Here is a 27854-nt window from a genome sequence, read left to right on the forward strand (position 1 = left end):
GGTAACCTTTTCGGCAAGCCTCCTGTCCAAATAGCAGCTGATTGCACGAAAACAAAAAGCGTGGGGTGCGAAGCAAAAGAGCGTAAAAAAGACCAAAATTTCAGCCCGCTCGGAGCTGCCGTGCACTTAAATGCGGTGCGAATAAAACCCGCACACACATTGCGCGAGAGGCCGGTCTGCATCTCTCTCTCTGACCCTAGTTTCATTGACGTTAGCAGTATTGAACTTTGTGAACTTTATTTTGAAGTTATGTCAATATTGCAATTGAGCAACGCAGCAAAGTTCGGATTGCAACATGCAAACAACATTCAGATTTCTGGAATAAGAAAAATGGATGTTTTCAACATTTTAATTTTAAAAAAAAGCAAATCTTCAGGTTTAAAAATACTGTAGGTACTAAATGCGGTTTATTTGAATTGATACGTGCTTCTGCTCCCTCTGGCGGTCTCGCCCACTCTGGCCTCTCCCACTCTGGCCTCGGTCCCTCCCCGGCCTTGATCCTCACTATGTTCCGCTTTCTCCGAAACCTCCACCGGTTCCGCACCAAAATCCAAGCGGCTCAGACCTCTCAATTATTGAGCCGGACCCTGCAGCCGGCTGGTGCTATTGCAACGAGTAAGAGGATGGTGAGTGCGTTTCAAGCGTGTGTGTGTGTCAGAGAGAGAGATGCAGACCGGCCTCTCGCGCAATGTGTGTGCGGGTTTTATTCGCACCGCATTTAAGTGCACGGCAGCTCCGAGCGGGCTGAAATTTTGGTCTTTTTTACGCTCTTTTGCTTCGCACCCCCACGCTTTTTGTTTTCGTGCAATCAGCTGCTGCAGGAATCCTCCCGGCCCCGTGCAGCCCGGGGTTGCCAAGGTTTCCCCGGGGAACGTTCCATTGGACAAGGTCACCCACACCCACCGTCCGGAGCAGCAGCAGCACTCGCTCTCACTTTGGGGGGGGCATTTGGAGGGGAGGCTGGTACAATTATTATGTCCCCACATTTCTTGTCGCCCCGGTTTTATTGTTTTAATTTATTTTTAAAGCCATTTTCTTTGTCGTCCTCATTTAAAAAAATAAATAACAACCCCGATATTCGGTTGTGTCTCTATCGCTCCTGCTTCGAAGGGCCGAGTCACGTTGATCAGGAAGCACCAGGCCTCAGCCCTTCTCCTCAGCCCACGCCTGTTCATCCCTGAGCAGTGACAAAGCTCCTGCTCTGCCCTGTCCTTACTCTTGCTTTCCCCTCCGCGGTTGTAGGCAAATGGATTATAAGTTTTGCCCCCTCCCGTTGCTTAAGTCGCCTGCGAGACCGGCGAACTGCAAAACGCAGCAGGCAGACATCTTCCTTTACCAGTTGGTACATGAGTGACATTGCGTGTAAGGTAGTTGTAGGACTGCAGGGTATTATTGTATTTTTATTTGAGAAGCGTACGATATTTACTATTGGCCGAATCACAATTCGTGCACAGAATTTTTTGCAGAGTAGAAAGAAGCCTAATTCACCTGGGAGGGAGGTGCTCTTTGAAAGGGCTGCTCACTTAATTTTTTGCAGAGTAGAAAGAAGCCTAATTCACTTGGGAGGGAGGTGCTCTTTGAAAGGGCTGCTCACTTCAGTCTCTTCTCTCTTCCCCCCCCCCCCCCCCCCCCCAGCTATTATTTTTTTTAAAACAAGCATTGCAGCTTAAAATATTGATCCATTTTCCTCCTTTTCTTATGGATTCTGCTTCCGTCGCTGGTTTTGGCAGGGAGAGTGAATCGTTTGCTTTGAAGCCAAAGTTTTTAATCCTGACGATCGGAGCACCGTGCTTTCCAAAATGGGGCAGATAACTTTTTTGGGCAAGAAGTTTTGAGTGATCGAATGTGTGACCAGAAGGGGGAGAAATTCCTCCCGTCAAAAGATGGAGTGACAGCTACAAATACTGGAGATTTCCCAGCGTGATCCAGATTTTATATATAGCGAGGGAGAGAGCTCAAAATTGGAGCAGATTCAAGACATGTGTTGCTATACCACCAATCCTTTTATCAGAGACGACGAACTGCTGACAGTTTGTAAAATTAGTTTAAAAAATCAATCCATCAGATATACATTATTGTCAGCTAGATGATCATTTAACATAGTTAACTGCAGGGAAAGCTTGGAGCATTGCAGTTGCTTTTTCAGCTATTGCAAAGCAAACTTTCGCAACACGTATTTCCGTATTTCCTATTTTAATTTTAACTTTATAGAAAATTTCAAACTGTTAATGGCACACTTGGTTAAGGAAGCAATGCTGTCGTTATGTTCCTCTATGTACAAATCCAGTAAATGGATGATTGCACTTGATTTTCTGTTCTGAAGGGTACCCATTTGGAACCTTGATTGTCTGCACTCTTATCCCACAGATGCAGACTAGCCTGCTATGTCTCATTAAATGTTTCTTTCGGTTTTACACACTTTTTAAGTTCCAATGAATAAACTTGTGAAGTGCATAAGTATCCATTTTCAGCAATTGTGAAAGTGAAAAGTATGTATTTTTAATATTTGCAAACAATATGTGTCACTCGAGGTACTGGCATCAGATATTTACATTCCGAAAACCAACCATATTTAAGCAAAAACTATTTTATCCAGTAAGTATCCAGAGTGTAGAATTTTCTGGACATTGGCACAAATGTAATGCCCTTATTCAAAAACAGGTAACTTATATGCCGGCTCGTTTAATATCTGTCATTGGGAAAATGTTAGAGTATATTATAAAGGATGTAATAGAGCATTTAGAAATACATAATATAATCAAGCAGAGACAGTATAGCTTCATGAAGGGGCAACCATGCCTGACAAATTTAGTAGAATTCTTTAAGGAGGTAATAGGCATGATAGATAAAGGGGAACCAGTAGATGTAATGTATTTGGATTTCCAAAAGGCATTCAATTAGTTACCGCACATAAGGCTACTTAATAAGATAAGATGTTGGGGGTAGTATATTAGCATGCATAGAGGATTGGCTAACTAATAGAAGACAGAGAATTGGGATAAGGGGGCATTTTCAGGATGGCAATCTAACTAGTGGAGCGCCACGGGGGTCAATGCTGGGGCTGCAATTATTTACATATATATTAATGACAAATGAGAGAAGTGAATGTACAATCACCAAGTTTGTGGATAACACAAAAATAGGTGGGAAGGCAAGTGATGAGGATGATGCAAAGAGTCTACGGAGGGATATAGACAGGTTAAGTGAGTTGGCAAAAACGTGGCAGATGAAATATAATGTGGGAAAATGTCAGGTTATGCATTTTGGCAGGAAGAATGGAGGAGCTGAATATTACTGAAATGGAGAAAGACTGCAGAAACTACAGCACAGAGGGATTTGGGGGTCCTCGTCCATGTATCCCCAAAAGCTAACATACAAGTTCAGCAGGTAATAGGGAAGACAAATGGAATGTTGGCCTTTATTTCAAAAGGAATGGAATATAAAAACAGGTAAGTCTTGCTAAAACTAAACAAGGCACTTGTTAGATCACAACTAGAACACTGGTCCCCTTATCTAAGGAAAGATATACTGGCATTGGAGGCACTTCAGAGAAGGTTCACTAGGATGACCCTGGGTATGGAGGGACTTTCTTGTGAGGAGAGGTTGGGTCTGTACGCATTGGAGTTTGGAGGAATGAGAGGCAACCTTATTGAAACATATAAGATTCTCAGGGGGCTTGACAGGGTCGATGCTGAGAGGTTGATTCCCCTTGTGAGAGAGTCTGGAAACAGAAGGCATAATCTTAGGGTGAAGGGTCACCCACTTACAACAGAGATGAGGAGGAATTTCTTCTCTTAGAAGGTAGTGAATCTGTGGAATTCTGTACCACAGAGGGCTGTAGAGGCTGGGTCGTTATGTATATTCAAGGCTGAGATAGGCAGATTTTTAATCAATAAGGGAATCAAGGGTTATGGGGAAAAGGCAGGAAAGTAGAGTTGAGGATTATCAGATCAGTCATGATCTCATTGAATGGCAGAGCAGACTCGATGGGCCAAATGGCCTACTTCTGCACCTATGTCTTATTAGAATACCTAATAATAATTAGTTTAGGATAATTTGGTTTCTGTAGTGTTGATCTTAACAACCAGACCAACTAGAGCTAAATAATGGGTTGGAACAATATCCAAAAACAGCAAGCTTTTGTCTGCCAGTAAGAGTGATTTTGTTTCTTCCGCACAATGGTGTGGATTGAGGGAAATAGAGGGTGTTTCTTTCCAGGATACTGAAAATGTAGGATCATCAAGGGTTATGTCATTTCCAATAAATGCTTATCATGGAAAGAAGAGTCGAGCAGGTGTATTCTTAAGACCGCTGAGCAAAGTGATAGACTCTCCCAGTCCCTTCCACCCTGGAGTGTTAGAACTGTAGCCATTTTTAGCTCTTTTGAGTCAACCGTCAAGTAAACTAAATTAACAAAATTAGGGACAAAGTAAAGGGCAGCCCCTTAAAATGAAACTGCAAAAACAAAGACAAAATTTAAAGGAAACTTGTAAACATTAAATCAAAATGTGATTAACGGGATCAATAGGTGAGTCACTTCCCATCACCTGTTTTAACAATGCAGTTGCCTTAATGCAATTGTCAGTCAACAAAGTGATTGTTATTGAATGACGACAATGTAATTACTGATACATTGACAAGTTATTCCTCAATATTTTGAGTCATGGAGTAGAAACGGTTTAGAGAGCCTCTTTCGAAGCTAGCATGATAACAGCAAGGTCCACTGCCCCCTGTCCACTAGTATCCAGCGTCATAGCTGACAGGAATAATTTGGCTAGGTACTAGCAGTTAGCTCTGGTGCATGGATTTCTGCCCTCCTGCCGGATGGTGGTTGTTTTTTTTAATGTCATGTGGAGCTCACCAAGTTGGGGCTATAAATCACACCAGAATCAGGTATATCTTTGTGCAATGCAATGCCACGTTATTGTCTGCATTCAGTTGTGCTAGAATTAATTCTTGACTGTGAGTCTGCAATTGATCCAAGATTGCAACACCTATATTTGAGAGTTACTTATTTACCATTTAAACATGGAGCAGGTCAGAAATTGGTCCTATGGGGTTGCTCAACACTGCTTACTGATTAAAAATCTGTCTATCTCACCCTTGAATATACTTAACGACCCAGTCTCTACAACCCTCTGCAGTAAAGAATTCCACAGATGCACTATCCTCTGAGAGAAGAAATTCCTCCTTATCTCTGTCATAAATGGGCGACCCTTTACTCTGAGATTATGCCCTCTGGCTCTAGGCTCTCCCACAAGGGGAAACAACTCAGCATCTACCCTGTCAAGCCCCCTAAGTTTCAATAAGGTTATTTGATCTTCTCAGTCTATCTTAGCAAAAAAATTAGCAATTGTACATTTGTACACATTTGTTTTAAGGTCACATTAATATGCAACTCTGATAAAGCACAGCAGGTGCAAGCTTTGCCCTTTAAAGCTCACAATGAAGCAGTTTGGCAAAAGTTGTTTTTGTTAATCAGAATATATTTTTAATTTTTCAAACATTTAATTATGCCTATGTCTCTTTTCAGTGAAATATTTGAGTACTGTTATGTCACTGAAAAGCTCCAACTGATGTTTAAAAATGATTACTTTCACATCAAAGTACTGGTTCAAACCAAAGGCAAAATGATTATTGGTGCAGACATCATGCCAAAACAATTGGCGGGCACATATGAGTGATATTTAAACATTTTGTGGGGAGGGAATGATCTTTTTCAAAGATACAATATTACCCTAATTTTGCTAATATCCTCCGATGCATCTGTACTGGAATTCCCTCCCTAAACCCCACTGCCTCTCTACCCTTCTCTAAGACACTCCTTAAAATCTACCTCATTAATGAAACCTTTGGTCATCTAATGTCCACTGTTGTGGCTCAGGGTCAAAAGAGGCTCTCGTGAAATGCCTTGGAATGTCTTACTATGTTTAAGGCACTAAATAAATGCAAGTCTTTTTTTTGTTTGAGTGGAGAAGGAGACCACATTTTCTGAACAGTCATTGTTTGCAATCGATGGAAGGTTTAAAAAGATGATTTCTAAACCTTAGGCATGCTTAACCTCTGGTGGAGTTTTAAATTTTACTTGGAAATTAAATAAATGTTTATCCATTATTATCCTGTACTTAGAAACTGAAACAATTCTGCTTGTTTTTTTTCAGGAAAGCTCTGTTGGCTACAGAATCGAATATGACACCTTTGGTGAGCTGAAAGTGCCAAATGACAAATACTATGGAGCCCAGACGGTTAGATCAATGATGAACTTTAAAATTGGAGGGCTGTCTGAACGGATGCCAGTAAGTTAATTGGCAAAGTTTTAATTTTGAAAGAAAAAGCTGATAACTGATTCCTTTAATTTTTCCCCACAGTCCTTGTGCCCCCTCACCTATTGCTGTGAATTTTATTTTATTTTTTTTCTAATTCATTTGGTAAAAAGATCAGGAAAGTGCTTCCTTTGTTGCAAGCCTCTGGATATGCAGTAATTGGTCAGGATTGTAACTGATTTACGGAAAATAGCAGAATAGTAGCAGGAATCATATCATTGCAGCTTCAGGCAAAAACCTTGGAAATTGAAACTGGTATCTTTGTGAGATTTTTCTAATTACATGATGTAATTAAATGTCTTTTATTTAAAAAAAACACTTGATTGTAGCATGATCATTGATGTAGCAATAACAATGATGTGGCATCCACATGGGCACTAAATATCTCTAGTTTATATGGCTATAATGCAGGCAAATAATCCTCATTAATTGTTAATTACAGTAACATTTCTGTTATCTGGCACTCTAGCAACTGGAATTCTCTATTAACCAGAATTCTGGGGTCGGGTCTGCTTTTTGATTGGAGGTGTCAAACTCACAGGTAATAGTCGGTGACCTGGTCTCAGGCTCCCATTGTTGTACAATGGCATCTCCCCTCTTTGCTGCTTAACTCGATTCTCGGGCTCCCCTGTGAGAACTCAATATCTAAGTGATCATCATGGAGCTTTTTCATTGGATGAAAATGCGGAACTCACCTTCCTTCTCGGTTAACTGGCATATATGATTAACCGGTACCTCCCATCCCCGGTGCATGCCGGATAACAGGGACTTTTCTGTAAATAGTGTTGGTTGAGGATAATTTTAAGTGATTTTTTTTTTTAAATAAGGCAAATAATTGCAGAATTTTCAAGAGATCTGGTATGATAGTGTCGGTTGTGGTTTGCACCTGAGTCAGACAGGGAGTTCAAGTCCTGCTCCAAGACTTGAGCATAAAAACCGAGGTTAGCACTCCAGCACAGTACTGAGGGAGTGCTCCACTTTCAGATGAGATGTTAACCAAAGTCTGATTTGCCCTGTAGAAGATTCCATGGCACTATTTAAAAATAAGGGGTCGCCCGTTTAAAACTGAGGTGATGCGAAATTTTTTCTCTGAGGGTTGAGTATCTTTGGAACTCTGTTCCTGAAAAGGTGGTGGAAGCAGAGTCTTTGAATATTTTTAAGGCGGAGGTGGATAGATTCTTGGTAAGCAAAGGGGTGATAGGCTATCAATGTTAGGCGGGATGCAGATTTAGGGTTACTATCAGATCAGCCATGAGTTTATTAAATGGCAGAGCAGGCTCGAGGTGCCGAATGGCCTACTCCTGCTCCTTGTTCGTATGTTCTTATTTCAAAGAAGAGGGAGGAAGCTATCTCCAGTGTCCTGGCCAAGTTTATCCCTCAATCAGCATCACTAAAACAAATTATCTGGTCACATTACAGTTTGTGTGAGCTTCCTATGTGCAAATTGGCTATTGTACCTTCCACATCACAGCTGTTACTGCACTGCAAAAATATTTCATGGGCTGTAAAGCACTCAGATGTCCTGTGACCATGAAAGGCACTGGAAAAAAGCACTTTTTTTTTTCCTTCTCACTAACAAATAAATCACAATAATATCAGTTTGACAGTATAAAATGGAGTTAGTGCATGACAATCTGAATTAAAAATGCAGGAAAGTGCAGTGTATAAAATCTGTATAATTCTATTTCATGGGCAGAATTTTCCCCCCATTGGGGGTGAAGTTGATGGGCGGGTGCGCTTCCGATCGGTGCCCTCGATCGGAGGTGCAGCGCCATTTTAAGTGGGCGGGCCAATTAAGGCCCGGCCAGCGTGATGTCTACAGGGAAGCACTTTGCGCTCCCTGTGCAGGCGGTGGGGGGGGGTGGTTGCTAAAATTGAGAGTGCACTCTTTCGCGCGTGCACACGAAAGAGCACACTCATCTCCCTGAGGCTAAGTGCTGCCTCAGGGAGATGGCCTCTACTTTCAAAAATATTAAAAATAGAATAAAAAAATTTCCTTACATGTCCCCTCATGTGACAATGTCGCTTGTTCATAGTTTCCAAAAAAACTTTATTCAAATCTTTTAAATCCTACATGAAACCTCATCCCACCTTCATGTTTTTTCTACTTCCTGCTGGGGCTCCTGGCATGCCCGCCAATCTTAAGGTTGGACGGACAGGTCCACTAATTACTTTAATTGATCTATCAAATGCCCCAATTGGCCATTGACAGGTCGGCACGTGCGCAGCTGATTTTGCTGCGCCCCCGCCTTCCAGAAAATTTAAATGGGGCACAGTGACGCTGGGAGTTCCACCCAACGTCATCGCGCATTATTTTATGCGTCAGCGAGCAGGCCCCGCCTCTGCTCACTGACAGTAAAATCCTACCCCATGTGTCTGACTTTAAGAACTTAGTGGTGTAAGGATCACAGGGACTGGAACTCACCACTCTTTTTCATCTTTGGTTCAGTCTGGATGGGTAGGGTGAATGGCGTTCCTTTTCTGTAAAAGTAAAAAACTGCGGATGCTGGAAATCCAAAACAAAAGCAAAAATAAAAATACCTGGAAATACTTAGCAGGTCTGACAGCATCTGCGGAGAGGAATACAGTTAACGTTTCGAGTCTGTACGACTGTTGTATGTTCTGTTGAAGAGTCATACGGACTCGAAACGTTAACTGTATTCCTCTCCGCAGATGCTGTCAGACCTGCTAAGTTTTTCCAGGTATTTTTATTTTTGTTTTTGTTCCTTTTCTGTAATTATCTTGAAATACGAGGACATACAGTGGATTACTTTTTCCTGCTGTTGAATGTGCTTCTTACATTTTTAAACTCTGTCACATTTTTTCTTGTAGTTGTAACCATCCACCATCCTTTCTTGGCATCTTCTGACAAGCAGCCCAGACCTGGCATGCTTTGGAGGGAGGGTAGAATATACCTTCCAGTGTTTTAAAGAGAAAAAGAAAGAACTTCCATTCCATAGCATGCCCCAAAGTCCTTCAGAAGCAATGAATTACATCTACAGTGGGGTGGAGCAAGGTACCACACATGACAAATAGTTTAACTGCCTTAGTTTAGGGATAAATGCTGGCCAGACCACAGGGAGAAACCGCCTCTTCTTTGAAGGGGTTGCAATCTTTTTCAACTTATCCAATCAGGCAGATTTAAACTTGGTTTAAATTTTCATTTGGAAAACCCCTTGGGTTTTTGGGGATTTTATTATCTTACATAGTTCAGTTTTTGAAGCCTGAAAGAGCTGACTGTGCTGTCATTGAAATGCTGGGAATTTTACTGGCCCTTAGAACCCAATGAGTTTGTGATTCAGTGAGGACATTGGGAGCTCAGTCTTTCCCCACTGCAGAGATGCAAATGGGCAGTTTAATTGGAGTTTCCCCCCACTGCAGCATTCAACTGGTTCTCCTTGCATTGCTTGTTCCAGTATAACCACCAACAGTGAAATAGATAACAGATCATCTGTCACTAATGTAAAACTAAACCATGTGGAAATTACACTTTTTACTAATTAAATCAACATGCACTTTCCAGGCAGAATATTTTAATAAAACCTTTCTGTCAGGGAGTAAAGGAGAAAAGGAGAGCGAGATATTCCATGGAAATCTATGATTCTATGTTACTTCATCTTTGTTTTTGTTCACAGATCCAAATGATAAAAGCCTTTGGCATTCTGAAGCGAGCTGCTGCAGAAGTGAATGTAGGATATGGTTTGGATGCAAAGATTGCAGATAGCATTGTAAAGGCAGCCGACGAGGTAAGAACAGCCTGAAAATAGTTTACAACTTGTTTTATTATGAATTCCGAGGGGGAGGAAGACATAAGCCAGGATAGCTGAATTGGCAAGCAAGAAGAAACAAAAGAAGAACCTAATTCGAATGAGCCACAGCAGTCATAGTAGCTGTGCTGGACCAGGAACAGACCGTATTCAATTGCAGCAGTAGGATAAAGGATGACCTAAAATATCCACAGGGGGAATTGGCATTGTTGGAGCTCTGAGAAACTTGTAAGGTGGCACAACAAATTAAAATGAGATTAAAAGGAAAAGTTGCTCCTTATCTTGTCATTTACTTCCCTTTACCAAGATCAAGCTGTGAAACGCAAAACGTTGCTTTACATTGCCATTGGCCCAATTGTGCAACTGCAAATTAACTCAAAGCAGTTTATGTTTAAGTCATACTCTCACTATAAAATAGCAGGTATTGTGTAACACTAAATGTTATGTCATGCCAGGTGTTATGTGACATTTAAGTTGTGACACCCTTAATATTGTAAATCCTATCACAGCCCCACCTACAGACATCATAACTACTGCAAGTAAAAATGGACATTTTTATAATGGAATTTCTCTTCAGAGTGGATTGACATAGGAGCTTTCAATGGAACACGTACCCAGGAAATGAATTTAAGATATAATAGGTCTCAAAAGAAATCCTTTCATAATTTTAATATTGAAAATTTCTGTTGTATGGTGAGAAGTTTATGTGCATTTCTACACCCATTTCCAGTTTTGCTTTGAATAGCAAATGGCAGTATCTTCACCCACCCTTCCCCACTCCACCCTGCCCACAACCTCCAATTGTCCTGAGTGTGCAGAGGTAGAATTTTCTTTGTATTGGGGGGAACCCTCACAGTGGCCTTAACCTGTAACATTTATTGTCAGGAAAGAAATAGGGCAGAACACTTGCTGTTCAGAGTATGCCTCCTACCTGTGCTTGAAGAATCTATGCTGTTCAATAAGTTAGTTGCCTTATTACAGCAGTACTCATTTTAGCAGCACATGAAGACTTCATTTTGGGCCTCTTTTGCTCCAGAGTAACCCCAGTGACATCTGACATGGAGGGGGACTTCCTGCTTCCCAGAACAGTTTGATAATCATATTTATCGTGTTCTGCTGACTCACTAAATATGAATTTCAGAAAATTACATTAAAAAGATACAGAACGCAATTGCAACATGCGTTTTGGGGCTACAGATTAAAACATATATCAATGTGGCATCTTGCTGGAGCCAGAGGACCTAATTCTGCTCTTATTAAAAGAGCCTTGAATATGCCTTGATGCTTGAAATCTTCTGAATTTAGGTGTAGTGCAAACCAGTCGCTTCTGTAATCCTGGTTATTCAGTGTTTTAAGAATTCATGTTCCTTGAAAATAGCCAATTTTGTAATTTATGGCTTGGAATTTTGGGTTTATGTTTCATTGGAAAATAGCCCCTAAGCATTCAGTGCACACTGGAACCTACCGGTACTGACCTCCAAGTCATGGTATTATAGACTTAAAAAAATAATGTGTCATGCCCATTCCTTGCTGCCTTGTTGGAGCATGAACATTAACTGACAGTCTGCCTCTGTGTAGTAATTTTAATGCAGTCCTATGTAATCGGCCCCTCTTCTTCTGTTTGCCCTCCCAAGAAATTTCTCACTACTAAGGAAATCTCTTGGGAGAAGATAACTGGTTCATGGTAGCACCGCTACAGTGTAAAATTGTATTTTAATAATTGAAGGTAAATGTAATCATAAACAATTTATTTTCTTGAAAATCTGTTTTTCTGAACAAAGCATTTTTCTCTCCCTCATTTGGAAAATTCTGACCAGTGTTGTAATACTGTAATCTAGCCAGTGGACGGTGCTTTGTAATTGTAAAGCAGTTCTCTACAGTGCTGACAAGTGGTGCGTTGCATAATTTAGTTTATTAAAGCAGTTTGATTAGTACCACAAATATCAGTTTGAGATATTATGGTAAAACGTAACCATTCCACTTATGAGTCCCAACGCTCTTTGCCTTGGGCAACATTCTAAACGATATGTAAGCACAAATTATCCTGTTTCTGATGTTCTTTGAAGTGGCTGCTTTCTTGTCCACATGGCACAAGAATCTGACAATGAGGTTTGCTGATGTGCTTATTGTGCAGGTGATTGCTGGGAAATTGGATGATCACTTTCCTCTGGTGGTATGGCAGACCGGCTCTGGAACACAAACGAACATGAATGTGAATGAAGTGATCAGCAACAGGGCAATTCAGATTCTTGGAGGTAAACTGGGCAGCAAGGATCCTGTACATCCCAATGATCATGTAAACAAGAGCCAGGTACTCATCTAGGCCTCAGTTCCATCCCCTTGGAGTTTAAAATCTCTTTTTCCTTTTCATGGTCCAGAAAAGAGCGCTGGGGATTTGCAATATTACTTTTGCTCTGTCTAAACACCATTTGTTATCTCGCGTGGAATAGGAAATGTGTTTTTTTTAACCTTTGGAGAGGGTTAGTTTAGAAATGTAATTGTCTTGATGCATTGGAAGGTTTAATTTAATTTGATTGTAGTTATTTACAAAGTTGAAATTGTGCACGCAGTCCATACTTTTAAGCTGTTTGAAAATCCAGCTTATAAAAAATGGTTATGCACTGATACAGCATCTAATAAATCTAACTGCAGCGCTGCGTCAGTTTTGATCTGTGCTTTCCCTTCTTTCCCTCATAACCAGAGTTCCAACGACACTTTCCCAACTGCCATGCACATTGCTGCCGCCAAGGAGATCCATGAGGTGCTGCTGCCTGGACTGCAGAAGCTACATGATGCACTTGAAGACAAGGCCAAAGAGTTTGCTGACATCATCAAAATTGGCCGTACTCATACACAAGATGCTGTGCCTCTTTCATTAGGTCAGGTAGGTTGAAAGAAAGCATATCTGTTCTGGCATGAAACCTCACTGCTACAATAAAAGATAAATAGAGGAGCAATGTGAAGATTTGAAATCTGTCCTTATAATAAAAAAAAAATGCTTGAAATGCACAACCCACATCTGGAAGAGAAAGGAATGTTTCTGGTGGGTCCATTCATCACAAGCAGCCAGTCCACATGAGCAATTTCCTTTGGTTGATGCTTTCCGACAGCATAACTGAGATTTGCAGCTCTCCACGTGGGATGTAGGGACTGCAATGGGATATAGCCTGGATTGGCCCACCAGTATACTGTGCCACTGATGTGTCCAATGCGCTAAATTCATTTCAATTTTGCTGCAGCTTTAAAGCATTGTTGTCTAGTAGAAATGGCTGACTAGCTACATGCACAGCTATGGTGAAAACATTTAATCATATCGTTAATTTTAATAGAAATTAGGTAGTACAGATATGTTTACTTATGTGTATATCTACTATCATTTAGTCAATTGTGAAGAAAATTGAGCCAGGCATGAAACGAGCTGCTAATTTTCTGTCACCTGTTTTGTGGTACCGCTGAAGAACAATTTCACCCCATTTTCTTCCACCAAAGTTTTGAATTCTGGCATGAATTTATCAAACAACCACAACTCGTATTTGTATAGTATCTTTAAGGTAGAACAGCTTTAAGCTAACAGAATGTTTCAAGGTGCTTCACGGGCATTATCAAACAAAATTGGACACAGAATCACATAAGGAGATATTAAGACAGATGACCAAAAGTTTTGTCACTTTGATATAGGTTTTAAGGAGGATCTCAAAGAAGCAAATAGAGGTGGAGGGAATTAGGGCCTTGGCAGCGAAAGGCATAGGCACCAGTGGTGGAGCAGTTAAAACTGTGCATGCACGAGTGTCCAGGATGAGCAGATATCTTGGAGAGTTGTAGTGCTTGAGGAGGTACAAATATAGGGAGGGTTCAAGCTATGGACTGAGCTGAAAACAAGGTTGAGAATGTTAAAATTGAGGAGTTATTTAACCGGAGCCAGTGTAGGTCACTATGCATAGAAGTGATGGGTGAAAGGGACTTGATGCTAGTTGCACATGGGCAGCAGAGTTTTGGATGACTTCAAATTTGCAAAGAGTGGAAAGTGGGAGGTCAGCCAGAAGTGCATTAGCGTAGACAATTCTAGAGGAACAATGAAATGGGTGAGGGTTTCAGCAGCAGATAAGCATGGGCAGAGTCAGATGATGTCACAGAGGTAGAAATAGGTAGCTAAAAGCAAAAAACTGCAGATGCTGAAAATCTGAAACATAAACAGAAAATGCTGGAAAAGCTCAGCAGGTCTATCAGCATCTGTGGAGAGAAAAAAGTTAACATTTCGAGTTCTCATGATGCTTCTTCAGAACTCTGAAGAAGTCATAAAGACTCGAAATGTTAACTCTAAAGATAGGCAGTGTTATGGCATGGATGTGGCTCATTTCGGGGTTAAGTACAATTTTCAGGGTTAAGATTGCAAACAGCCTGGTTGAGCCTCAGACCATTGCCAAAGCAAGGGATGGAGTTGGTGGCTAGGGAGCAGTTTGTTTTGGGAACCCAAGGCAGTGGCTTTGGTTTTCCCAGTATTCACATGGAGGAAGTTTCATCCAATCCAGTACTGGATGTTGAACAAGCAGTGAGATAATTTAGAGATAGTGAAGGGGTTTAGAGAGATGATGATGTGGTAGCTGTGAAAATTGATGAAGTGTTTTTACCTGGTGTTGCTGAGGGACAGATTCAGAAATGGGAGGAACCAAGGATTGATCCTTGGGGGACATCAGAGATAACAGTGCGGGAAGGGGAAGAGAAATTATTGCGGGTGGTTCTCTCGTAAGAATGAAATCAGACAAATGCAGTCCCACCCACTTGGATGATGGTGGAGAGTCATTGGAGGAGGATGGTGTGGTCAACCATGTCAAAGGCTGCAGGGGAATGGAGAAGAACAAGGAAGGATTTGTCTACCATTGTCTCCATCATATAGGATGTCATTTGTGACTTTGATAAGGGCCGTTCCATTTTGCAGTAGGGTCAGAAACCTGATTGAAGGGATTCAAACATGGAGTTCCAGGAAAGCTTGGCACAAATTTCAGAGGAGTTACTGTTTGTTGGAGCTGTTCATGATTTTCTGGCCTTGCCTTCTTCCACTGTCCTGGAGCAGTTATTCTGAAATGTCTATCCACGATGATGGCACCCTTCTCCATATAATGTTGCTGGCGTTTCCGCGGTGCTGAAATCTGGTGTTTTCACCTGTGTTACCCATTATTTTTAGCAGACCGCCCATGAGCAATAAACAAGGAAGTAAAGTACACAATGATGAAAATGCACTCTGCTTTTCATCTTGTCAACAAACACAAAAAGGTTAAAGTACACACTAATGTAGTGCAAATATGAGTATTGAGATCACATGCCCAACAATGGTGTTCATTACTCATTTTTAATTTACTAATCAAAAATGCAATTATCCAAAGCACGATTCACATTTAGCTATGTGTAGCTAGTGGGTAAACTATTGGAGAATATTGTTAAAGTGAAAGCTGGCTATTGGGACCTGGTGTCCATTCTGTAACTGTAGTAGTGAAATTAATTGATGCGTCTGTTTGTAATGTGGCTGCCACTTGGAAGCTGAGTGAGTTGAGAACAAGCTGTTTATGAATTTTTGTGTCCATCAAGCAAGGAAATTAGTGTTGGGGAACATTTATCAATTTAAGCACCCGGTTTCATTATCAAACACTTCCTGGATAAGGGTTGGCAATGTCAGCTCTAAAGCTCCTTCTACTCTGCTCTGGCATCATGCATTAGCTTAAATTCAGCAGAGTTCTGCAATGGCAGCAATGCAATTTTTTTCCCCAACTTTCCACACACTCAGTACACTTCCAGCTTCTTAGAGGAAATTGCTAATTTTTGGAAAATTGTGGCTAATCTTTGGAAAATTGTGGCCAATTTTCTGCTGTGGATCACACCAGGAACTGGATTGAGAATATCCAACCGAAAGAAAACCATCATTACATCAATCTAGGTTGATTTGAAACACAGGTCTCCATGATAAAAGGTTAACTTGCTAAACCAGTCTATGAAAAAACATTTTTTAAAATACTGTAACCGTAGTGTCCCCCTGTGAAATATTCTTTCAAATTGAATGAGTTACATTGTGTTAGGTTTTTGTTCTAAAATATTGATTGGAATTCACTGCCTGTTGTTTTTATTCATGTTTAGGAGTTTAGTGGCTATGTACAGCAGATAAAATATGGTATGGAACGGATTAAGGCTGCATTGCCAAGAATATATGAGCTAGCAGCTGGCGGGACTGCAGTAGGAACAGGATTGAACACGAGGATAGGGTTCGCGGAGAAAGTGGCTGCCAAAATCTCAGAGCTTACAGGTCAGATGGATCATTAAACAGTATATGCACTACAGCTTTTACTGATAATACAGTTCTGTTTTAAAGTGTTCAAAATTTTACTATCTTTTACTTATAAAAACAATTGTGTGACATGAACAAATCGAGTGTGTATCATTGCAAAGAGCTGAAAAGAAAACCCTTGAATGGTGATCTGAAATAACAGGGGCGGGGAGTCAGTGTTTTCCAAAGCATTAACTTCTTTTTCTGTCTTGGGTGGTGACTGACCTGACGCGTATCTTGTATGAGGACTCCATTCTCCCGTATACAGTGCATGTTGGTTACTATGGTCGGGCTCTTCCGACCCCATCTCGGGCGAGGAGATGCCTCAGCCAGCCGTCCATTGACTTGTGGCGGGACCGGAAGATCGCAGCGGCGGGCGGGTGTGGAAAATCCCGCCCTATATGTCTGAATGTGATTACTTGTGTTAAACACGCCCTGCCACAGCACTTCGTCTCATTTATTTTGAGATAATGTGTTTAACAAAATTAGAACAGTAGACTGAATTTTGACAAGTTAAACACTGAGCTTGTTACTAGACATCTCCCTGTTAGGATATTCTAAGCATTTATTCCCTTTTTTTTTGTCTTTTCTATTTTTCTGTTCCTCATCTCCAGCTGTCTTGCATTAAAAAGAAAATCCCTGCAGCTCTGGCTCACAGCAAAACAAAACCAATCTTGTTTTGATTAGTGAGAGGTACTTCTGTGTTCAGTGGGATCAAGCTGTCAAATGCTGGCAGGACCATCATTACCTTTTGCACAGAGAAATATTTGGGTTTCCTACAGTTATACTGGCAGTAGGTGGTGTTCAGTGCATATCAGAATATGCGATTATAACCCAATTGGCAGGTGGTAGACTGCAGCAGATGCAAAATGACAATAGAAAATAATATTGCCTTTGTTTTCAGGTTTACCATTTGTAACTGCACCTAATAAGTTTGAAGCTCTTGCTGCGCACGATGCCTTGGTTGAACTGAGTGGTACCATGAATGTTGTTGCCTGCAGTTTGATGAAGGTGGCCAATGACATTCGTTTTCTGGGATCTGGACCTCGGTCTGGTTTGGGTGAACTCATCTTGCCTGAAAATGAGCCAGGAAGCAGCATCATGCCAGGTAATCCTGCAGTGCAAGTACATTAAAGTGTCTGTCAGAAGTTGCTGTTTTGATGTATGTTGCTACCCTGTTGTGGAATGCATACATGGCACAAAGTCTGTAACTGTGGTTTAAATTTTATTGCAACACATTTTCAGTGGTCCAGTGAAACAAAAGAGCAGATGTCTGCCTTTAAGACCAAATATACACCTGCAAAAACCTTAATTGATTTGCGAAATATTTGTGTTTAATAGCTGTTCAGCAGAAAAATACTTGTAAAACTATACTTATACATCTCAGAGAAATGTAGAGCCATAACTATGGGCTATAGAAGTACGCTTTCTTATATTGGTACATAAATGTTTACCGTGGTTACATCCTTGCTGTTAAGTGGAGGCACTAATCCATTTAAATCTTGATTATTGCTGAAAGGAGATGTGTGTTTCCGAAGCTTTTCATTTTGCACTCATCAGGACAAATGCAAGAATACTAAATTTCAAACGGTCACAAGAATTTATACTACAGGAGAAAAATGGCTGCTGATTGGTTGGCAGCTTGACTCTTGATTGGCCAAGGCATTGTCATAGAGAAAATAACAGGGAACTCTCGGCTCCCTACACTAATAGCTACACTTAACCAATTTAAGATATTCAGTCAAGCTCGTAATGTGGTTAATTTATGCTTTTTAGAAGTGACACATTCATACACTGGAACCCATTCTCTGCAAACAAAAAAATTTGTTCAAACCTTGCACCTGTTTTCAATTGCCTGGAAGAATGGGGAGTCTATAGTTTCTTCTTGCTTTCTCCGTAGCGATGCCTCGACCAATCTGAGTTGACTTGCCAACCAATCAGCAACGCCATTTTTCTATTGGTATAAATTATTGTGACCGTTTGAAATTTGGCATTCTTGCATTTGTCCTGATGAGTGCAAAGTGAAAACCTTTGACAACATGTCCCCTTTCAGCATTATTCAAGTTCTGTACTACCAAGTGATCTTTAAATGGATGAATGCTTGCATTAAAGTAGTAGACAAATGAATATCTTGTGGGCCTCTTATCTGCTAACATTGGCTTTGTTTTCAAATTATGATTTTAATGGTTTGCAGTTAAGAATTTCCTGATGTGAATTTTACTGCTTTTTAAAGGGATTTAAAGGTGATTTTCTCATCTTTGCAATAGCTAAACAAGTTAGTTAGAATTACGCAGTGCACTTTTTTCTGTGTCTCTTTTTTAATTCCTGTTTTATTTTCTCTTTTCTCTAATGGCCCATTTATCATATAACATTCCACAAGCAACAACCCAGATAGGTGGCCTAAGCCTGTAACTGCTGTTATGGCACTTTATTCTTTTAATAGATCCTGAAGCAGAAGTGCTCAACCTCTATGTAATTTTCCTCATTTACTTTAGCTGGTGTTGTTAATCGAGGCATGCTGGAGGTCGCAGAGGTGCAGTTCTCATAGTTGTAAGATGGAGGTTATTTGACTGTGCGTTTAGAGGTAAATAGAGTCCTGAACAGCATTTCTCTGGCACCACTGGGTCCTTTAAAGGCTGTCGGTAGCAGAAGTATCATAACTCCAATGGTATCAGCATTTCTCCTGTGTAAAAGTGTGTTATGAGATGTGAGAACAACCTGTACTCTGATTTTTTTTAAATATCTGAGTGAGTAATGACACCATTATGTCAGTTGTTGGGTTGGTGGGGTCAGGACTTGCAGCTAACAGTCTATTTAAAACAGAGTTTCTGCACGCTATGGAAAATGGACCATATTTAGATGGAGTCCGAAAACAATGACAGCAAACAGAACTCCATGACTGAAACTCGCCTGGTAAAAGCAGAATTATCTCTCCAGCAAAGTACAGTGAGTGGCAGGTAGTGACAAAATACAAATTATGTGCATAAAATCAATCCCAGTTAATTCTCTGGTGTCACAATATACTGACGTTTTTTTATTTCTTTTTTGTTTGCTGAAAAGAGAGATATGTTGCTGAAGATTTTTGTCTTATATTCATCAGGACAAACACAACAACGCCTTTTTACTTTTTCCATCAGCAAGGTCTTAGGCCAAAGGCCAAGTCATTGCTTCTCAGATGGGTTTTATTTGGGAAAATCTGCATGCTACAAAGCTGGGTGGGAGGGTGAGCTGTGGCAGATGCAGAGATACTTCAGTGTGATTTGGACAAGCTGAGTGAGTGGGCAAATGCATGGCAGATGCAGTATAATATGGAGAAATGTGAGGTTATCCATTTTGGTAGCAAAAACAGGAAGGCAGATTATTATCTGAATGGCTATAAATTGAGAGAGGGGAATGTGCAACGAGAGCTGGGTGTCCTTGGACACCAGTCGCTGAAGGTAAGTATACAGGTGCAGCAAGCGGTAAAGAAGGCAAATGGTATGTTGGCCTTCACAGCCAGAGGATTCGAGTACAGGAACATGGATGTCTAGCTGCAATTGTACAGGGCCTTGGTGAGACCACACCTGGAATATTGTATGCAGTTTTGGTATCCTTATCTGAGGAAGGATGTTCTTGCTATAGAGGGAGTGCAGCAAGGGTTTACCCGACTGATTCCTGGGATGATGGACTGACATATGAGGAGAGATTGAGTCGATTAGGATTATATTTACTGGCGTTCAGAAGAATGGGGGTGGGGGGGGGCATCTCATAGAAACCTGTAAAATTCTAACAGGACTAGACAGGGTAGATGCAGGCAGGATGTTCCCGATGGCGGGGGAGTTCAGAACCAGGGGTCGCAGTCTAAGGATATGGGGTAGACCATTTAGGACTGAGATGAGGAGAAATTTCTTCACCCAGAGAACGGTGAACTTGTGGAATTCGTTACTACAGACAGTAGTTGAGACCAAAACATTGTATGCTTTCAAGAAGGAGTTAGATATAGCTCTTGGGGCGAAAGGGATCAAAGGGTATGGGGAGAAAGCGGGAGCAGGCTATTGAGTTGGATGAGTAGGAATGGCCTACTCCTGCCCCTAATTTCTGTGCTTCTATATGAACCTTACTGTCCTTTGTGTTGTCACATCGAAGAACTGCAACAAGTTAAAATGCTGGAAATACTCAGCAGCATCTGTAGAGAGACAAACAGTGTTAACATTTCAGGGCTGTGACCTTTCATAAGAACTGGGAAAGGTTAGAAATGATGAATATAATGGAAAGGTTAGAAATGATGAATATAATGGTGCCCTGTCCTGCTCTTGCCCTGAATTGGAAAGCTTCATTAACTTTTATTTCCAATTTCTACCCTTCTCTAGTCCATCTCTGACTCCTTCCTTCCTTGACTTTTTTGTCTCCATTTCTGGTCATAGTCTATAAACTAATATTATAAACCCACTTAACTCCCACAGTGAACTGTACACTCCCTCCTACTTGAAGTCTTGTAAGGATTACATTCCGTTCTCCCAGTTTCTCTATCTCTATTGCATCTGTTCTGATGATGCATCCTTCCACAACTGCAACATTGGGGAGACTAAACACAGATTGCGTGACTGCGTAACACCTCTGTTCAGTCTGCAAACCTTACCCCAAGCTTCTGGTGCCCTGTGATTTTAATTCTCTGCCTTGCAATCACACTGACATCTCTATCCTCGGCCAGTTGCACTGTCCCGGTGAGGCTCAACACAAGTTTGAGGAACAGCACCTCACCTTTTAATTAGGCACTTTACAGACTTCCATACACATCAGTGAGTTCAATAATTTCAGGCTGTAACCTTAGCCCCTATTTTTGTTTCCTTTTCTCTGCATGTTTCTGTTTTGCTCTTATTTCCGTTTCCTGACAGCAGCAAGCCTGCTCAAGGCATACCTTTTGTTTCTTTGACTATGGTGCAAGAAAAGAAACAATCCCTTTGGCTCTGTAAGACTAACTCTTCTGTCGTTCAATCCTGCCTAATTTTCACCTATCACTTTTGTCCTTATCCCACCCACCCCTTGCTCCGAACCTATTACGTTTCTAACTTTTTCCCAGTTCTGATGAAAGGTCACAGACCTGGAACATTGGGCTGAATATTCCAAGGACTGGCAATCACTGTTGGATTGCCACACTGCTCCTTTTTTTGTTTACACCGCACCACAGATCCAAATTTCAGGCCAGGACTTCTTCAGAAATGCGGAGCATACCTGTTCTGGGAGTCGTCCTTCGTTGGGCAGGATTGTCAGGAGAAACCAAGTTATGCTCCTTCTTTTACGGCACTAGTTGCTGTATTTTGGTAAGTCTTTATTCACTAATGTAGTGAAAAGTTTTGGGACATTTAAATAGCTTTTCACTGTGTTAGTGAATTAATGTGAGTGAGGTATGTGGGTAGAATGGTAGGGTGTCAACTGGGCAGGGTGGGTAGGGTGATAAGGTTGGGGTGGAGTCAGAGGGTTGGTGGGGGAAAAATCGGAGGGTCAGGATGGGAGTTGGTGGGGAGGGTTCAGGGTTCAGAGGGGAGTCTGGGGCGTCAGTTGTATAGTTACCCAGGAGGTTGATGTGTTTTTTTCCTGTCTAACATTTCCTGGGTAACTATGGAACACTCCGAAGCCTCTGATTCTAATTCAGAGTTCGAGTTTTTTGGAGGGCTCCAGGCGGAGGGGAATTGTCCATCAAAAGTTGAAACTCCCTGGGCAATTCCCGTGAAGTCCTTGCGTTGGGACTTCCGAGAGGTCCCCCAGCAGATGATCTGGGGTACAGCCATCCGGAGACTGGAAGATCTGGGCCATTAAGTTTCTCTCTTCACAGATGCTGCCTGACATGCTGAGTATTTCTAGCATTTTCTGTTTTATATTTTGGGTTCCAGCATCCCACAGTAATCTGCTTTTCAAGAAACTGCACCACCAGATATTAGGGAACCACAGCTGACTGAGACAATGTTAAGATTAGACAGAATAATTGCTAATCTTAAGGAAGGCAGTTACACTTTTAGCACAAAGAAATGCTTTTTCCAACTTTGCAGTAAAAATCAGTAATTCAATGAAAATTACAGAATGTGTGATTCAACTTTTATGGCAAGTATTGCGTTTTCTGTGTTTTGATAGGTAAGGTGAACCCCACCCAGTGTGAAGCTGTTACCATGGTAGCAGCACAAGTTATGGGAAATCATGTTGCAGTTACTGTTGGAGGAAGTAATGGCCACTTTGAGCTCAATGTTTTTAAACCCTTGATGGTAAGTACTAGGAAACTTGATTTTTTTTCAAAGAATCTTGTGCTAAGCGTAGAAGTCCAAATGTAGAGATTGCTACATATAAAGTGGCATAACATGAAGAAGTGTGCTAAGTAGCTGGATAATATTTGATTTTCCTCTAATTCCAACTATATTTGATTACATATCTTCATGTATGTGTGTATTTTAAATAATGTATTAATCTGCAAAATTTATAGGTTGTAGTATGGGTGAAAATTGATCTCTAGAATTGTAGTGAATGCTGCATTGCTAATACTAAGATGGTACAGAGCAAGCTCAATCATTCACTTTCGATTGTTGGTGGGGGCAGGAAGAGATCACAGTCCAAAACCAAAAGTTCAAATTGCTACTTCTTGTCACCAAGACTTTGATAATAAAGCCATAGAGATTCATTGCCTGATGCAATCTGTGAGCCATCTTTTGGAGATCTCAGGATCCAGGTATCCTCTGAGATATATGTAGAAGAGCTAAGCAGCAGAGAGTTCTCTCAGGGTCCTGACCAATATTTATCCTTCAACATCACTTTTTCTTAAAAAACACATTATCTGATCAGTTATCTCAGCTTGTGGGACCTTGCTCTGTCTAAATTGGTTGTTGCAGTTTCCTGTATTACAATGGTGACTGCACTTCAGAAGTACTTCTTTGGCCATGAAGTGCTTTGGGATGACCTGAGGTCAAAATGTAAGTTTTTTTCTTTCTTTCTTTAAATTAACTTTTTTATCATGCCCTCATAAAGCAGCTATGTTAAAGGCATTATATAGATGCAAGTCATTGAGACTGGTTATTTGAAATGCAAAGGTGAAGAAAAGATTAGCATGGTCACTATAGTTTGCCACTGCTAGAATTTATTGTCATCTGCACGCTCCTTCACAGTTTTCATAAAACAAGTAATTTCAATTGCATAGAACCTACAGCACAAAGTAGGCCATTTGGTGTATGCTGGAGTATATGCTCCACATGAGCCTCCTCCTACCCAATTTGCTTAATTTCATCTTATGATATTCTTCATTTCTTTCTCATGTTACTTATCTAGCTTGCCCTTAAATGCTATTCTCTTCCACCATTACATGTAGCTGTGAGTTCCACATTCTCACCACTGACTGAATTATATTTCTGGTTTTGTTAAGGAGCTTTAAAAATACATGAAACTTGTCTTTTTAATTATTTAAAACATAGCCTGTATGGTAAACAGTACTGAATTATTTTCAGGAAACTGTGTGTGCTGGAATGGATGACAAAACAATCTCCAACAGCAGTGGATTTTCAAGGTCTTAAATGAAAATGAGACATGCTGCCTACTGTGTTCTCCCTATACGCAAAGGCTTGTTAATCTATAGCACAGTAATTTTGTAGTCAGTGGTTTTTGTTTCTGAGATCCAAGATTTGGGCTTTGTTGAAAGGTAGAATTTTTTTATGCAGAGGGAAAAAAGGTTTGCATTTATGTAGTGCTTTACAAGTCAATGAAGTACTTTTGAAGTGCAGTCTTTGAGATAATGTAGGAAGCGTGGCAGTCACTTTGCACGCAACAAGCTCCCACACATGGCAACATGATAATAACCAGATAATCTGTTACTGTGATGAGTGATAAATATTGGCCAGGGAAATGGAGATAACTTCCCTGCTCTCTTGTGAAATAGTGCCAAGGGTTCTTTCCTGTCCACCCAAATAGGCAGATGGGATCTTGATTTAAATTCTCATCTGAAATGCGGCATCTCCGACAATGCAGCACTCCCTTAATACTGCACTAGTATGTCAGCCTTGATTTTTGTGCTCAATCCCTGGAGTGGGGCTTGAACCCATTTTTTAAGACTGCAGTGATGGGATATCACCTGGTTTCGGGAAAGAGGAGGAGTTTGCATTACTATCAGTCATCACCATTCCTGATTTGGATGCACTTGATGTAGCCATAAAGATTGAGTTCTTTAAATTCACTGCATTTTCTAACCACCAAGATGATTTAATACATTTGTTTTTCTCTTCCAGATCAAAAATGTGCTGAATTCAGCACAATTGATTGGAGATTCATGTGTCTCCTTCACAGACCACTGTGTGGTTGGAATTCAGGCTAACAGAGAAAGAATTGACAAGTTAATGAACGAGTCACTAATGCTGGTGACAGCACTCAACCCACATATTGGTAAGAGAGTAGTCCGTAAATGCTGGGTTTTATTGCTTTTTTGTTTTTATTTTGGGAAACAGCTGATTTCCAGAAGGATGCAGAGCAGTGAAACATATGGGATCAATAGTCCTGCTCTGACTGACCATCACTCTATGGTAAAATCCCTACTACACTTGAGTACTGGTTTTTGAATGTTAGTTGCTTCCTCTGTGCTTCTTTGTATAAATATTCTATTCAGTGTCAACATGTAATGATAGGTAAGTTAAAACAAAAAACTAAAATCTCTATGAAAGAAGACCCCTACCTTTATAGGGAAAATATGATATGACTGGAGACCAAGTGGAATATTGCCAGCAGTTCCTGAATGGAGCTATTGATTTTTTAAAAATACAAATGTTCAATCTGCAGTTTGCCACATTGCAGGGTAGAAACTATAACCTCTTTGAGACTGCTCTTGTGCCCAACGTAGTAAAAAAGCAGCTGGCTGAGAAGAGGGCTTATGATAGTAGCTCAGTTGATTTGGATGCTAAACCAGCTTATCAAATGTAAAGTTGGGCTCAGAGACGCTAACCGGTACTAAGTAAATCAATCAAGAAAACTTAGTTGGTTGGGATAATTGGCAGTGTTACACTGGGTGCTTCAGAGCCAGTTTGTTGAGCCCTGTACCAGTCAATATCACAGTGTTTGCTTTTGCTTAGCATGAAATAAAGGAATCCACAGCAGGTTAAGAAACTTGTTATCAAGTGATTTGGTACTTTGAAGCTTTTATCACTGAATACTCCAGTAGTATAGATGTAAGACACTTGTGTTTCTGGCTACAGTGTTTTGGATTGACCATGATAGTAGTACTTTGCAGTTATATAGCACCTTTACCACAGTGAAGCATCCCAAGTTGCAGCACAGAGGTGTGAGGATGCATAGCTAAGGAAGGAGAAATTAGGAAGGATGGCCTGAAAGCTTGATTGAAGGTGTTCTTAGAGAGCCCTTAAAGGCGAGGAGAGAGAACATTTTAGGGAGGAGATTCTAGATAGTGGTACCCAGATGGATTAAGACATGACTGTCAGAGCCAAATGGGGAGGTTGGCCAAATAATTAAGCTCTGCTAAAGTGGATGGGGATGTGTTGAAGACTGGTACTTGTGGCTTTTAAACTGTCCTGGAATGGGAATGCTCAGGTGGTACTGGCACCATCTTGGTCAATCATTTGATCTTGACTTGAGTCCACGATGAGAAACTGAGACATAGCTGACCAGCCTCCAGATCCTGCTCCAGGGACAAACACCTCAGGCGTTTGCTGTGTCCAACAGGAAGACATTTCATTTAATAAACAAATAATGTGAAATACATTTTAAAACAAGTTATTTATTTCTGATATGTGAGGATTGCTGGCAGCATCAGCATTATCAACCTGAAAAGTTGATGCTGGCCATCTTTCTGAACAACTGCATTCTGTATTGTGAATATGCTCCCAAAATACTCTTAGGGTGCGAGTTTCAGAATTTTGGTCCAGTGATGATGAACAAACAGTGATATATGTCCAAGTCAGGATGGTGTGTAATTTAGAGGGGAATTCTGAGTTGAGAATTATAATTTCCCAGGTTGATATTGTTCTGTTTGTAGACAGAACATATTTGGGTAATTTTCCACATCAACAGTCAAATAGCAGTCTTTTAGCTGTACTGGAACGCTGGCACCTGGCTTCATGTTGACAGAGGACTGTGAGATATGCTAGGCTAGGAGGTTATATAGTGTGGTGATTAACAATTCTGCTGCTGCTCATGTCCTTCAGTGCCTCATGTATACCTGGTTTTGAGCACCTAGATCTGAACTTAAATTTGAACCCACTTACCACAGTGCTAGTGCCAACAGGTGCAATAGAGGGTGTGTTCAGTATAAGGATGGAATTTGGACTTCATGATGGTCACTTCGATTAGTGTTATATGGATAAGAGCAGTGGGTTATTCCCTTGAGTTGGTTCTCTGACCATCTGCTGCAAGCCCAGTCTGACGGCTATGCATTTCAGGACCTGGCCAAGTCAGTCACTGATGGTAAAACCAAGTCTGTCAGTCAGTGATGAACATTGAAGTTTCCCACTCAGAGCACAAAAGACATATCATTCATACCCTCAGTGCATCTTCCAAGTGGTGTTCAACATGGAGGGTTACTGATTCATCAACTGAGAGAGGTTGGTAGATGGTAATCTGTAATATGTTTCCTTGCCCATATTTGATGAGAAGATGAAATTTCAAGGGGTCTATAGTCAATGTTGAGAACTCCCCTGAGTCCAACTGAATACAGTATGACTGCACTAGTTGATTTGTCGTACTGGCAGGCCAGGGATGGTAATGGAGTCTAGTGTTGAGCCATTGTGCAGTAGAGTATGACCAGGTAAGGGTGTTGTTTGACTAACAGCTGCCCCATCATTGGCCCTGGTCCCCAGATGTTAGTGAGGAAAACTTTGCTGGATTTGCTGCCTTCACATGCTGATTGAGTGGTCCTGTTCTGTATGTGTATTGAGTAATACTCTATGCTGTTAGCTTCATTCTACAGAATATATTTTTGATCAATATTGGCACATTTAGTGTTTCATTGCAGGCAGCTGAGAACAAAATCCAGTTACGTGATTGCCGTGTGGAGTGATGTGAAACGTGACCTGCCATAAAGTTGCTGGAAGAGTTCTGGGTTGTTTGTGAACAAGGAATGATGATTGTTATTTCTCATTATCAACAGGTTATGATAAAGCAGCAAAGATTGCCAAGACAGCCCACAAAGAAGGTACAACACTAAAAGAAATGGCAGTCAAGTTGGGATTCCTTACACCGGAGCAATTTGAACAGTGGGTCAAGCCACATGAAATGCTTGGCCCCAAGTAACTTTTAACAGTACCTCAGCTTCAATTGTTCTATAATAATGGAAAATAAATGTTGTGTGAAAACTGCTAACTGCAGTCCAACTGTGCAGTCTTTGTTATTTAACATGCAGAATACATTGCCAAGCTCAAGTTCACACTGTCCACATTGTTCACTTCTAAAGAGGAGGAACACAGCACTTGAGTTCCGATGAATAGTACTCCATATTTC

General features: G+C 40.9%; 1 protein-coding gene across 1 annotated transcript; it reads left to right on the top strand.

Annotated features, from left to right (window-relative positions):
* Nucleotides 1–452: 452 nt before the first annotated feature.
* fh (fumarate hydratase) lies at nt 453–27716 on the top strand. The gene is made up of 10 exons (XM_041175494.1): nt 453–626; nt 6162–6296; nt 9959–10069; nt 12225–12401; nt 12792–12974; nt 16217–16382; nt 17308–17511; nt 22512–22639; nt 24641–24794; nt 27505–27716. The coding sequence occupies exons 1-10, from the start codon at nt 507–509 to the stop codon at nt 27645–27647; spliced, it is 1521 nt and encodes a 506-aa protein (XP_041031428.1). The 5' UTR covers nt 453–506; the 3' UTR covers nt 27648–27716.
* Nucleotides 27717–27854: the final 138 nt, after the last annotated feature.

The sequence above is a fragment of the Carcharodon carcharias genome, chromosome 2 (genome assembly GCF_017639515.1).
Source record: "Carcharodon carcharias isolate sCarCar2 chromosome 2, sCarCar2.pri, whole genome shotgun sequence".
NCBI lineage: Eukaryota > Metazoa > Chordata > Chondrichthyes > Lamniformes > Lamnidae > Carcharodon > Carcharodon carcharias.

Coding starts and splice junctions, on each gene's coding strand:
- fh (XM_041175494.1), top strand. CDS start 507: ATGTTCCGCTTTCTCCGAAACCTCCACCGGTTCCGCACCAAAATCCAA. Junction 16,383..17,307: donor CAAAATCTCAGAGCTTACAG/GTCAGATGGATC, acceptor CTTTGTTTTCAG/GTTTACCATTTGTAACTGCA. Junction 17,512..22,511: donor AGGAAGCAGCATCATGCCAG/GTAATCCTGCAG, acceptor GTGTTTTGATAG/GTAAGGTGAACCCCACCCAG.